General features: G+C 41.8%; 1 protein-coding gene across 1 annotated transcript in view; it reads left to right on the forward strand.

The window, feature by feature from the left end:
- The window catches only part of ZC3HAV1 (zinc finger CCCH-type containing, antiviral 1), a 55,000-nt gene that overhangs the window by 4,965 nt on the left and 35,839 nt on the right, over positions 1-14,196 (forward strand). The window contains exon 2 of the mRNA XM_079150101.1: positions 11,413-11,548. Within this exon, the coding sequence (XP_079006227.1) occupies positions 11,413-11,548 (136 nt within the window). The remainder of the gene's footprint in view (positions 1-11,412; positions 11,549-14,196) is intronic.

Genomic DNA, 14,196 nt, shown 5'->3' on the forward strand with positions numbered 1-14,196 from the left:
AATCAGAATTAAAGGTGGTTATACCAATTTATACTTCTGTGTTTGAGAGTCTCAGTTCCCCCCTTTTTCTGGCCAAATGACACTTGATACTATCAGACTTTTTTAAATGTATGCCAATTGGGAGGGTGTGAAATACTGTTGTTTTAATTTAAGAAGAATTTCTTGATCTGGAGTTGTAGCTCACTGGTTGAGTGTGTGCTTAATGGGCATGAGGTCCTGGGTCTGATTCCCAATACTCTCTCCACTCCCCTCTCCAAACAAAACAAAACAAAACAAAACAAAACAAAGAAAAAAAAAAAAACTCGTTAAAATTTTATTATGTGATATTTAAGTCTTAGGAAAATATGTAAAGAATACAACAAAGATCTTCAACCCATCAGTTGAAGAAATGGGATATTACACATTTTAACCTTCCTGAATTCTCTTCTTTGATCATTACTCCCTTCCTAGAGATAAATGTTTGTATTTGTTGATTGTTTTTCTCATGCATGTATTATTTTCCACATATTTTGTATTTTTAAGCAATACTTAGGATTGTTTTGACTGTTTTCAAATCTGAAGACCTATAGATGGTGTTCATACTGAAGGTGCAAATACAGTCAGTCCTCTGTACCATGGGTTCCACATCTGTGGACCTCGAAGTGCAGATGTGAAATGTTTGGTGGGGGGGATTGTATCTACACTGATCATGTACAGGTTTTTTCCTCGTCATTATTTTCTACACCAGTATATGTAGAGTTTACATTGATTGTATCTGGTATTGTAACTAACCTAGAGATGACATAAAGTATATTCGAGGATATACATGGGTTGTATGCAAATACTACACAATTTTATGCAAGGGACTGGAGTATCCCTGGGTTAGGGAGGTCCTGGAACAGATTCCCCGTGGATACCAAAGGATGACTGTACTCGCTTTGTTTGCTGTCATTCGCTCAACACGATGCTTCTGAGACTACCCCTGATGTAGAGCTCTCTATTTCTCTACCACCTTCTGCCGTGGGCACTGGGATCGATAGCTCTCGGTTTGGGTCTTTGTCCAGTTGTAACTCTATCTACTTTTTGAGGAGTCCACAGTGCCACAGAATTGTGCCCACTGAACCTGTGGTTCCCACCTTGAGTTTACACCATACACTGGATTCTCTGGCCCCTGGACTTCTGACCACTTGCAGGACTTGTGTGTACTTCTTCCCTGGGTCTTTCTACATGTGGAAGAAATTTGCATGTATAGGCTGGCATGTCTTTTGCCTCCGGATGACAGCATTAGCAGTGTAGGACAAAGCCCCGGTGGGAAAAGAAAGAGGTGGTGGGCTAGAGGTGGGAGCAGGACTGGCTGCCTCCACTCTGCTATATTCCATTATAAAACTGAGCCATCCAAGAATTCTAATTGGCCATCTTGGTCATTACGAAGCATATTTGTTAAGATAGGAAGCAATACTGGAATTGAACCAGAAGTGCTTAGTCACTAAGCCACATCCCCAGCCCTTTTTTTATACTTTATTGGAGACAGGGTTTCGCTGAGTTGCTTAGGGCCTCGCTGAGTTGCTGAGACTGGCTTTGAACTCTCGATCCTCCTGCCCCAGCCTCCAGAACCGCTGGGATTACAGGCATGTGTCACCATGCTAACAATTTCTTAGCTTGATTTATTACTATTAAATATTTAAACATTTGTACCTGGGCCTCCATTTATAGCCTTGCTTAGGGTCCCACAGGTTTTAGAAGGAAACTATTCTGATTCATTGAAATGTGTAGCTATCTTTTGTATGAATGTGCACAATTTACATATCCATTTTCTCATGATTGAGATTTAACTTTTTGCTTCTGGACCATGGTACTTTGAACATTCTGGTGTATGTTTCTTTCTTTTTTTTTTTTTTTTGGTGGGGGGGTACTGGGGATTGAACCCAGGGCCTTGTGCTTGTGAGGCAAACACTCTAACAACTGAGCTATATCCCCAGCCCCCTGTATGTTTCTTTTTTAAAAAAAAAATTTGTTAGTTGTAAACAGATACAATATCTTTATTTTATTCTTTTATTTATGTGTGGTGCTGAGAATCGAACCCAGTGCCTCACACATGCCAGGCAAATGCTCTACCACTGAGCTCCGACCCCAGCCCCTGGTATATGTTTCTTTATGTACATGTATTGGAGTTTCCCTGGCTATTTTGTAGTGGAATTCCCATACTTAAGTTTTTTGATATAATACCAAATTGTTTTCCAAAGCATGTTTGCCAAGTATAATTTCTACCAGATCTGAATAGTCCCTTACTTTATATTCTTTTTTCCCCCACATTTTAAGATTGGTATGTTATAGCTGTACATACTGATGGAATTTGTTGTTACATATTTTTACATGCACACAATATATAATATAACAATATACTTTGGGCAATATAACTCACCCTTGCTTTATATTCTTACCAAGTGGTATCGTAAGCCTTTTAAAATTTGTGCCAAGGATTGAACCCAGGGGTACTTAACTACTGATCCACATTCCCAGCATGTATCATTTTTTTATTTTGAGACAGGGCTTTGAACTCGGCGATACTCTTGCCTCGGCCTTCCGAGCCGCTGGTATTACTGGCCTTCATGTTAGGGTCTCTGGGCCTTTTTAAGGCATGTTACTTGTTTTATAAAATTGTCTTACTTGATGATGCTTCTTTGCATTTTATTTTTCGGTCACCTTAGTGTCCTCTTTATTTTTGTTTGTAATAGACTTTATTTTATTTACTTTTACCATTTTTTTAAAACTAGCTAAAACTTTTAAAGTGATTAATTCAGTGTTAGTAAGCACTCTCATGATGCTTGACCATTACTACTATCAAATTCCAGAACATTCCCTCACTCCCAGCAGAATCCCCAAATCCATCAGCTATCACTCCTCCTTGCCTTTTCCCTGGCTCCTGGCAACCAACCTCTCATGTACCTTCTGTCTCTATGGATTCTGGACATTTCCTGTAAATGAAATCACTTAATATATGTCCTCTTGGACCCTCTTCATCTCTAAGTGTGACATTTGCAAGGTGTGCATTTTACTTGTCCGTGAGCTCTGTTGTTTGTGTGAGGGTATTTACCCAGGAGTCTTCCTGGAAGTTCTTTCTGTTACTAATTTGCACTCTGTCTGTGGAGTCACGTTGTCAGGTTGGGAGCCTTAAAGACGTGCTCTTTTCTATAATATCATGACACAAAGGGGTATACCCCATAAGAATTATTTGGGAATTTCTGTTCTCTTTTCACGTTTGCTTGATTTTCTTATCTATTTTAATTTGATCACATTTGACTTTCAATGCCTATAGTGTTCTGTAGAAATTAAACTAAGAAACTCAATGACATTATAAGGGGTTCTGTGAACCATAATGAAATCTTCAGTAATGAAAAATAAGCACCTGGTAACAAAATACTTGCTACTTTTTACATAATATAGCAATGGCAAAAAATATCATTTAAAATAAATGATTTTTTTTTTTTTGTCATCCATAAAATGGGTCTGATTTTCTTACTCTTCCTGACCAGATTGTCTTCTAAACAGTAATCTGTGATCTTTACCTGCAGGCTGCTTTGAAATAGCCAAGGCCCCAAATGAGTGTGGAAAAGGAATCAAAGATCTTAGGAAGACTTAGGAGTTGAGGCCCAGTGAGAAATCAGAAATCACTTTAACCAAGTTGGAGCAAAGAAGCTGACTCAGGATCGGGGAGGAGAGTAGAGGTCCATTTCATGATCTTTTAACTGTTTTCCATTCAAAAAAAGAACTTTCAGACCAATTTGTGACATTAGATTAAAAGAGATCATTTAAGCCGGGTGAAGTGGCACACACCTGTAATCCCAGCGGCTTGGGAGGCCGAGGCAGGAGGATGGAGAGTTCAAAGCCAGCCTCAGCAAATTAGCAAGGCCCTAAGTAACTTAGCGAGACCCTGTCTCTAAATAAAATATAAAAAAAGGTCTGGGGATGTGACTCAGTGGTTGAGCGCACCTGTGTTCAACCCCCGTACCAACAAAAGAAAAAAAAAATTTAAATCAACTGCATCAAGGTATGATTTATAGCCAATAAAATGCCTCATTTCAAGTGAACAGTGTGAAGAGCCTTGACAAGTGGACCCACACCATGTTGCAAGACTGCAACAAAAGGCATGGAATGTTTTCATTAGCCCCAAAGGTTTTGTTGTGCCTCTTCTCAGTTAACCAGTTAATCCTCCTACTCCTCCAGTACTTTCAGTCCAGCCCATAATTTCCTTCTTAGATTAATAAAATAAATACAATGAGTTGTAGCATTTCCCCCTCTCCCTGATGGATTGTTTTGAATAATGTCCAGGTGTACAAGTACTCAATTTTCAAACTGTGCTTCTCGAACTTCCATGTGCCTCTGAGCTTACTAAACTGCAGACTCCTGAGACCCACAGAGGAAATTCTGGTTCCAAAGGGGTGGGCCCAGGCATGGGAACCTATATTTTAACTACCACCCCGAAGGATTCATTTGCAGGGGTCCAAACCCCACTTTCAGAAACAAATGCTACCCAGAGATGTGCTCTCTGACTGATGGCAAATGCAGTGTTGTGTGAATTCTTTAGGGCAGGGTGAACAGCAGATTAGAAAGTATTGCTTTCTCAAATGTTAAGGCAACCTACTTGTTACTTTATGTGACCTTTGGCATTCCAGTCACCTGGCAACAAGTGTTCATTGAGCACATGCTTTGTGTCACAAAGGTAGACTCTTCTAGAGCGCCTTCCTCTTCCTCTCTAAAATGGAATCCTCAGATCCCCTTAGCTAGTTATTAATTTTCCTGTTTGTTTTATTATGAATCTTAGCTTTCAAAGGAATTTATATCTGGGTGGGGAGAAGAGACATGTGACGGCAGAGGAGGCTTGTGTGACCTACTTTCCCTAATCATCCAGATTTTTGGCAACACCGCCACAGCTCCTGCCCTTTACTCTCTTCCCTCTCTGTGCATTTTCTCAGTCCTCATGTGGACTCAGGGCGATGCACCCAGAACTTCAGGCATGGTAGGCAAGTGATCTATCACCGGGAGCAAATCTTGAAAACGTCCCTGGGTGATCTTACCAGGCAACAATGTTTGCAAACCAAATGTCCAGACCGGGGAGTTGTCCACAGCAACAGAGAGATGATGTTTGGTGGCACCAGTGCTGTCTGTCCCACTCTTGGTACAACTGTAGAACGTGCACAGAGTCTGGGCCTTGGGTCCCCACTCCTCACCCCTACCCCCGTCCATAGCCTGGGTCGCCTCCTGTGGCCTCTGCAGTCTCTGGCCTGCTTGGTGTAGTCCTCTCCCCAGGCAGAGAACTGAAGCTTGGACTGTGCCACGTTGCAGCGGTGGCAGGGGCTCCCTTCTCTGTGCCAAGCATGTGCCTGTAACGCAATTGTGGTTAAGGCCGGCAAGTTCTCCCCGCTCTGCCTCTTCACTCCCCCACATGCACGTATCTGTGACCCTGCTCACATGTTCTCTCTTGGTCCACCGTTTCTCCCTGTCTTACTAGGGGTTCCGTCAGCGAGCCGTCCCTTCGGTTTCATAAGACAGCAATCTACTCGTGAACGTGAGAAGTATAAACACAAAGAGAATAGAAGTCTTGTGGCCTTAAAATGGTACTTTATTAGGGTGGTTGTTATTTATTTATTTACTTAGGTACCAGGGATTGTACCCAGCTTAACCACTGAGCCACATCCCCAGCCCATTTTAGATTTTCTTTTGAGACAGGGTCTCACTAGATTGTTTAGGGCCTTGCTAAGTTGCTGAGGCTGGCTTTGAACTCCAGTCCTCCTGCCTCAGCCTCCCGAGTTGCTGGGATTACAGGCGTGTGCCACCATACCTGGTAGGGTTGTGTTTTGATTGCCGACGTTTTATTTATTTATTTATTTTTTTGGGTGCTGGGGATCGAACCCAGGGCCTTGTGCTTGCAAGGCAAGAACTCTACCGACTGAGCTATCTCCCCAGCCCCTGACGTTTTATTCTTTAGACCAACGTTCTGTAGATTTATCTTTCACACATCCTGGTTCCTTCTCTACCTGGCTTATATTATGGTGAACTAGTTCCTGTTTTCTACACAAATCGGCTGTTTTCATCAACCAGGTGAGATATGGGGGTAGAGAGGGTTGAGGAGGAGAAAGGAAGGGCATTTTAATATAAGTTACTATCCAGATTCTCTTAGTTTATTGTCTTTCTTTTCGGTCTGCTGTTGAGCTGGCCCTGTGTTTACTTGACCTGCAATGCCCAAGGGCTCAGAGGTGAACATCCAGTTCAGGAGCCTAACCCAGAATCGAATGTGACAAGCCCAACCAGTGATTCTTAGCCCTGACTGCACATTAGAATCACCTGGGTTCCTGCTCCACTCCAATTAAGCCAATGTCTGAGGGTGCGGCCAGGCCCAGGTATTTTTAAACACTCCCCAGTTGATTACACATTTTGCTGGGATAAGAAGCCCTGTGGAGCCTGGCTGTTTGGATGGCACCCTCCGCCGGGGAGAACACTTTTTGCCTGATTTAAAATAACATTTTTTTTTTTTTTTCCTGTGCTTAGAAGGGAAAAGCAAAAGGGTCGTTTGTTTTTAGGTTTTTGGCCTGGGATTCTCTTCTTTAATCATTTTTGTTTTTACAGACTGCGTTTTGATTCGTTATACACAAATGGGGCACAACTTTCATTCCTCTGTTTCTGCACGATGTAGATTCACACCATTCGTGTCCTCATACATCTACATAGGGTGACGATGTTTGTCTCAGTCCAGTATCTTTCCTTCCCCCGCCCCCTCTGGCCTGGGATTCTTGAAAGACAATTCTGCCTCTTTCAAGGTCATTTCTAATCCTTTTTTTTATTTTAAAGTTACCATTTCCTATCCCAACTCAGGCAGTTTGTTTGAAGCTTATCATCTCCAAGTGCAGACAGTATCTGCTTTGTCCTGGGCACCTCTGGGAAGTGGGGAGTTCCTGCAGCCTAACCAGCCTTCCATAGGGCCCACTGTTCCCTTGGGGGAGGCATCCTTGAACCCGTGGTACTCAAGTGTGACTCTAGAACCGGCACCTCCACATCATCTGGGAGCCTGCTAGACATGTCAATTCACAGTGCCCCCAGACCTACTGATTCAGAACCCCTGGGGCTGCTTTTGTTCTAACAAACCCTGTACATGATGCCAATGAATGCAAAAAGCTTTGAGTATCACCTGGTAGGTCTCAGAGGAGACCCAAGAATTTGCACTTGTACAACTTCCATTTGGTGCAGAGGATGCTGTGCTCGGAACCACGCGGAACCACACGGTGCGAAGTGTTAGTCCTCAAGAGGCCATGGTAGAGCCAGGCGTGTACCACAGGCGTGGTGGTCCACGCCTCTAATCCCAGTGCCTCAGGAGGCTGAGGCAGGAGGATTGCTAGTTCAAAGCCAGCCTCGGCAACTTTGCGAGACCCTGTCTCAAAATAAAACACAAAAAGGTGGGAATGTGGTTTAATGGTCAAGCCCCCCTGGGTTCAATCCCTGGTACCAAAAAAAAAAAAAAAAAAAAAAAAAAGCAGTAATGAGGAATAGTGGCTTCAATAATCCAGAATGGTAATTTTTTTTTTCTTTTTGATTTAAAAAAGTCTTAGATTTTTATTTATTTATTTATTTTTATTTTTATTTTTTAGAGCTGGGTTCAGTGATCAGCTCTTCCCCTGATCTGAATCACCCTTAATTTCTCATCTTTCAGGCTTCAGTTTCCAAAAGTAGGATTATTTTGACGACTAAATTAAGTAACAAATGTAAAGTTCCTGTCACTCAGCAAACGTCTAATAAATGTTAGATGCTGTGCTTGCCCTCAAGTAGAATGTAGCACAAATTGCCCCTCATTGGTAGCTGATCAATACGCTGCAATTAGGGCTGAGATAAAGCCCCTAAAAAGCAGTTGGGGGAACTCTGGGGAATGTGGGGAAACAGCAGGGTCACCAGGGTGGGACCACCAAGGATAGGTGTGACTCCTTTTCCAGACATGGATGTCCTGGGTGGGCTTGGAAAGACCTGGACCCTCGGGGTTCTAGGCAGATCCCCATTAGGCTGCCTGACTGCTTTTAGTGTTTTAGAGCAAGTGCTGAGTTCAGGGACCTTGGAAGTGACATGTCCCTGGTGAGGACAGGCACAACCAATCCTGCATCTCCGTGACCTGCAGAGGTGTCATCAGCTGGGCCCCATGTTCAGGATGTCTGGACTGGAGTTCCTTATTCCTTCGACCAACAGTTATCAATGTCTCAGGGCCAGAGGGCAGAGTGTGTCGGTCTGTCTGTGGGAGTATTTTAGTGAGATCACTTTCAGATCAATATCAACAGGAACATTAATAGCAATGGCCTGGGAACCTTGGAGTGAGATGCCTCACGAGATCATGTCTGGTGGAGACATGAGGGGCCAGAGCTGGAGGCGGCAGGACACCTGTGGGCTGGGAGTGTGTGAGTGATAAAGCAGTGTTAGCCCAGCTGCGAAGGGTTCTGGGAAATGGAGGTTGGTGGGGAGCAGTTATCTGAAACCACAGAGCAGAATCCAGAAGTCAGCAGACAGCCGAGGTCAACCTTATCAAGCCTTATCAAGCAGCACCAGAAACAAGCCAAGTTCTTTGGTGGAAGGAGAAGGCTGCCTGGGAAAATGGCTGGGTGGAGGCTGTTGCCAGAGACAGACCAGCTGCCCTTGACCTGTTCATGAATCATGGGATGGCTGTCTAGGGTGGCAGAGCTCAGCAGGTGGCTTACAGCGTTGTTGATTCTGTGACTTTTTTCCTTATGAAGTTCTACTGCTAGATCTGAAGGAATTCCAGAGGGTTTCAAAAATGTTTCACACGCAGGCAACATTTGGATAAGTGACTTTTAGCAATTAATGCTTAGAGAATAACGTTTGCCTAGATGTTTCCCTTTTTGAAAAATCACCAGTTTCAGTGATTTGCCATTTTGCATTTCTCTTTATCAGTGACAAAAAACTAAAAATAATAGGGGGAACAGATAATAGTTAATATTTGAGAAAAAGGAGACAATTATTAAAAGAAAAATTTTAATAAAAAGCAGGGAAAACAGAATAAGGCTTGAAGAAGTGGAGAGGTATTTTCTGTTCCTGAATCAGAAAATTTGATGTAGTTAAGATGACATGTTAAATATGCAGTGGGATTAACAGAAATAAGGTTAACAGAAATAAGATCTCTGTTGTGCTGTTTCATGGAAATTGACAAAACTTAGAAAATTTTTAAGGAGAAACTAACAGTTAAGCACACTAAAGTATTTTTTGAAAAGGAGTAAGCCAATGATATTATAAATTACTCTGAAAAATATATAAGATATAGCATAAAAGACCTTTAAATTATATGGTATTATGGTATTGGATTCAAAGCAGAACAGCAGAAAGATAAAACACACACAGTAGGGATTCCAGTAGTTCTAAACTTGATAAAAGGTTAACAAGATAACAAGGAAGAAATCATATTTAATAGATGTTATTGAGAAAAATTGGTGCAAAACACATATGTCCCCCTTTGACAGCCTTTGCCATAATATACTTCAGATGTTTTAAAGAATTAACGTTGAACTGGTGGTGGCTTGTGCCTATAATCCCAGTAGCTCCGGAGGCTGAGGCAGGAGGATCACACTCAAAGCTAGCCTCAACAACTTAGCAAGGCCCTAAGTAACTCAGTGAGACCTTGTCTCTAAGCAAAATATACATATATGAAAGGGTTCAATCCCTGGTTAAAAAAGAAAGAAAGAAAGAAAGAAAAATGATATACTTATCCAGCTGTGGTGTATGAATTAATTTCACAAGTGTTAAACAGTCTAAATTATGAGTGGTGAATCAGGAGGAATTGTTCGTTTCAATATTTAGCAAAGGGCTGGGGAGATAGCTCAGTTGGTAAAGTGCTTGCCTTACAAGCAGAGGGCCCTGGGTTCGATCCCCAGCACTGCAAAAAAAAAAAAAAAAAAAAAAAAAAAAAAAAAAGTAGCAATAACAACCTTAATCACTTCTGATGAAAAAATGTGCAAAACTTTGAATAAACAAGATGGGTAAATTTAATGTTAAAAAAACATAAAGAACAATTACAAATCCGCAGGTCAGTACCTTTTTTCCATTATGTAGACAGTTCAAGGATATGAACAAATAGTAATGAGAAGAAATACAAGCTTCACACCTACATTTGGGAATATTTCAGCCTTGCTCATAATAAAAGTGGATATTAGTAAGAGGACAAGTTTATTTTATACCTACTGAAGTAGTGAAACTGACAAAACTCTGTGTTCATGTGCTTTTGGGGAAATAGACACTCCCAGGTTGCTGGCATGTTTTACAGAGACCAATGGATCAAAGTGAAACATAAGCTGCCAAGAAAATTAGTGCATCATTTGAGGCAATATTCCCAGTGGAACAGTTATCAAGAAAATAATGTAAAAGAAGACTATTTTACACAGATAGTTGCAGTTCTGCTATTTAACTAGTGAAAGTCTGGCCATTACCCATCTGTCAATTTGATAATGGTTGTGCAAACTAGAAAATACTAATATGCCATCATATCAATAACTATTAAAACCATAAACCTGAGGACTTCAATAATATATGTAGGATATGTAAACTAAGAAGTGGAATGAGTTTGTTTTGTGGACATGGATAACTGTCAGATTATGCTTGTCTCACTCTTCAGTGTGATTATATCAGGTGCTCATGGCTTTTGTATTCAAAAGCTGGATTATAGATCAATTCTATCACCTCGGAAAGTTGTATTGGACTCTGTTTTCTTAAATCACTAACATCCTAAAGTAAAGGAGATTTTCCTTCTTTTTCTGTGGAGTAGTTTGAATATAAAGAGCCTCCTCTATTCCTTTGTAGTTACAAGGTATACACTGATGTATAAGTCAGAGCAGATTAAGCAACAAACAATTTCACATAATCAAAATGTTAATAAAGCCAGATGCGGTGGCACATGCCTATAATCCCAGCAACTCAGCAGGCTGAGCGTGTTCAAAGCCAACCTCAGCAACTTAGTGAGGCCCTGTCTCTAAATAAAATAAAAAAGGACTGGGAATGTGGCTCAGTGGTAAAGCACCCTTGAGTTCAATTCCCATTGCCAAAAAACAAAAAAGTTAAGTAAATGGAATTCTTTTATCTTCTTGACTTTATTGTCATCTGTTTCTCAATGGGAAGTCATTTCTAATCGATTTATTTTAGTTTCTTTACCAGTTAGTATTGCAGTAACTAAGTCAGCATGCATGTACATGTGTGTAATTTGTGAATAAAACATACCCTCCCTGCCAATCTAGCTGCTTCATACATTTATCTTTTTAAATCGTCTTCTTCAAGCAGGACCAACCTGTGTTCGTTACCAAGGGATGTGGGCATTGATCTCAGCTGAGTGCGAGTGTGATGATTTCTTTTTCTTCTGTGAAGTGTGGAAACACTGACGATTGTCATGTTTTCTTCTAGGAACTTATGCAAATATTCTCACGAGGTTCTCTCAGAAAAGAATTTCCAAGTCCTGAAAAACCACGAGCTCTCGGGACTCAACCAAGAGGAATTAGCAGTACTCCTCCTCCAAAGCGACCCATTTTTTATGCCTGAGGTAAGTGACAGTTCCTCAGTTTGAATGGCAGGGAGAGCATTATTGGCAGTGTTGTATCATGGACTTGTTGGTAGGGGCAGAAAGACGCTCATGGTTGACATCAGGGCTCTACAGGTGGCAGCAGGGCTGCTGCTGAGTGACCTAAGAGATTCCAGCAATTTCCTTCATATTCAAAGTCTTTATAAGCGTTTGGCTCTGGGCTGCCTCCCCTGCAGGACTGCTAGGAACCCTGTGTGAGTGAGGATGAGCGGATGAGCTGGAGACCCCGTAGTCAGGGGACCAGTGGATGCTTTCCATCAGGATGGTCTCTGCAGTGAGGTTGGGAACATGATCTGGAAGCAGAGGGTACAGGGTAAGCTGTTATAACAGACTCCCCCTGCAGCACAGTGACTTGAATAAAATATACTTTTATTTGTCTGTCACTTGATAGTTTAGGTTAGGAGTCTGCAATCTGCAGCCCACAGGCCAACTCTGGCCAGCCACCTGTTTTTATAAATAAAGGAATCTCAGAACATGACCATACCTATTCATTTACATATTGTCTGTGACTGCTTTCATTCTGAGAGGGCAATCTGAGTAGTTGCATCAGAGACTGAATGGCCTCAAAGCCTAATATATTAAAATCTGGTCCTTTACAGAAAAGTTTGCCAGCTCTTGCCTGCATATGGGTGGTCAGGCAACTGGATTCCACAATGTCATACAGAGACTCAGGCCAGTAGGTCAGCTCTGTTATCTTCAGAGTGTGTCTTCCTCCTCTAGGTACACGGCTGTGCTCATTGGTCACCATATCCTAGCCAGTGGGAAGGTAGAGAGTAGTATGTGGAAGGCAGACAGTTTCCTTTATAAAAGATGTGACCTGGACAATGGAAACAGCACATCTGCTCACATCTCACGGGTCAGAGCTTATCACATGCATGGTCATGCTTAGCTGGAAGGGAGTTTTTGGCTGAGTGATCACTTGTCTACCTAAAACTTGGAGGCCTCCAATTCTAGAAGAAAGATGGGGACCATGGTGGATAATCAAGTCTCATTCCTGTGGCCATAAATTCTTGAAGATCACAAGAGCTGTTGGGGTGTGGTATCTGACCTGAGAAAAATCCTTAAGTGAAAAATTAGCTTCACTTTGAAAGAGAGGCACAGAAACATGGAAGGCCCAGATGGGGTGGGTGGAAGGGATGGAGGTTGGAATTCAGTGGAATGAACTTTCCCAGGTGACAAGAGACTTCCTGAGGATTAAACACTTTTTGACTGTGAGCTCAGTATATTTCCCTGAGGACTTTAGAAACTGAGACATGAGATGATGTTTTTTTCTTTCTTTCTTTCCTTCCTTTTTTTTTTTTTTTTTTCCAGTACCAGAGATTGAACCCAGAGGTGCTTAATCACTGAAACACATCCCTGGCTGTTTAAATTTTTTATTTTGAGACAGGATCTAGCTAAGTTACTTAGGGCCTCCCTGATTTGCTGAGGCTGGCTTTGAACTTGTGATCCTCCTGCCTCAGCCTCCTGAGTCGCTGGGATTGTAGGCGTGTACCACCATGCCCAGCTGCAATTTGGATTTTATCAGAAGGGGTGATACATGAAAGAGGGGCTAAGTTAAGTGCAAGAGGGAGTGTAGAGGATCAGCTGTGGCTGGGGAGACGTGGACAGGGACCTAAGAAAACGTTGGAGTGTTCTCAGCCCTTAGGTATCCCTTGCAGCCCTCACTCTGCCTTTAATTCCCCGTGGGACCTTGGACAAGGCATTGAATGCTTCTGGGCATCTCTGTTTTTATTTCTATTTTTTTACTTTTATTCAGTTAAGATTTAGAACTGCCTGCAAGTGTCAGACACTGTGCCTTCTATGAAGGCAGAAGTGCACAAGACACACCTGCCCTAAAATACTTAAAATAGCCCCACTTTTCCACTTAGACTTGACTTAGGAGAGCATGAAAACATCAGGCAAATCTGACTTCCTGGTATGTAAAGTTGTAAAACTATAATGTGTTTATTAAAGGAAGGAATGACTTCATTTGTTCTGGCCTATTTAAGGCCAGAGTCTTCTTGCTTCAATATCAGGATGGTAACGGGAATGTTAACCAAAGCATCATTTATGAAGTTGCTAGTTGTTCTTTTTTTTTTTTTCCCCCCATGGACAAATTTTTTTTTATTAAAAATCATTAGTTGTTCTTTTTTGATAGAGCCTCCAGGACACTGCTTCTCAAACTCGAGCATGTGTCAGGACCACCTGGAGGATTTGTTAAAACACAGATATGGGGGCTCCATCTCTGGTAGTTCTGACTAAGGCTTTGCATTTCTAACAGGTGTCTATGTGCTGCTGATGGTGCTTGGTCCAAGGACCACACTTTGAGAACTGGTGATCTAGAGGCTAGAATCTGGAGAGTAGACTCTATAGCCAATCACATCTATTTGAATCTTTGAATCTGGTGTTAGAAGCTATGTGGCTAAATTACTGTTCCTGGAGTCTGGATCCATCTAGACAAATGATGGGGAAACCTGTTCATCTAGTTTGTGCAGAGCCCATTGAAGCATCTATAAATGTTTTTATTTTTAAAAATGTCTGAAACTCAGGATTTTTACTCATCATATTGGTTTTCTTATTATTGGTTCAAGCATTTGCATCACACCTTATTGTGCATAACCCAGTCACGT

This window comes from Sciurus vulgaris (genome assembly GCF_902686455.1).
Source record: "Sciurus vulgaris genome assembly, chromosome: 8".
Lineage (NCBI taxonomy): Eukaryota > Metazoa > Chordata > Mammalia > Rodentia > Sciuridae > Sciurus > Sciurus vulgaris.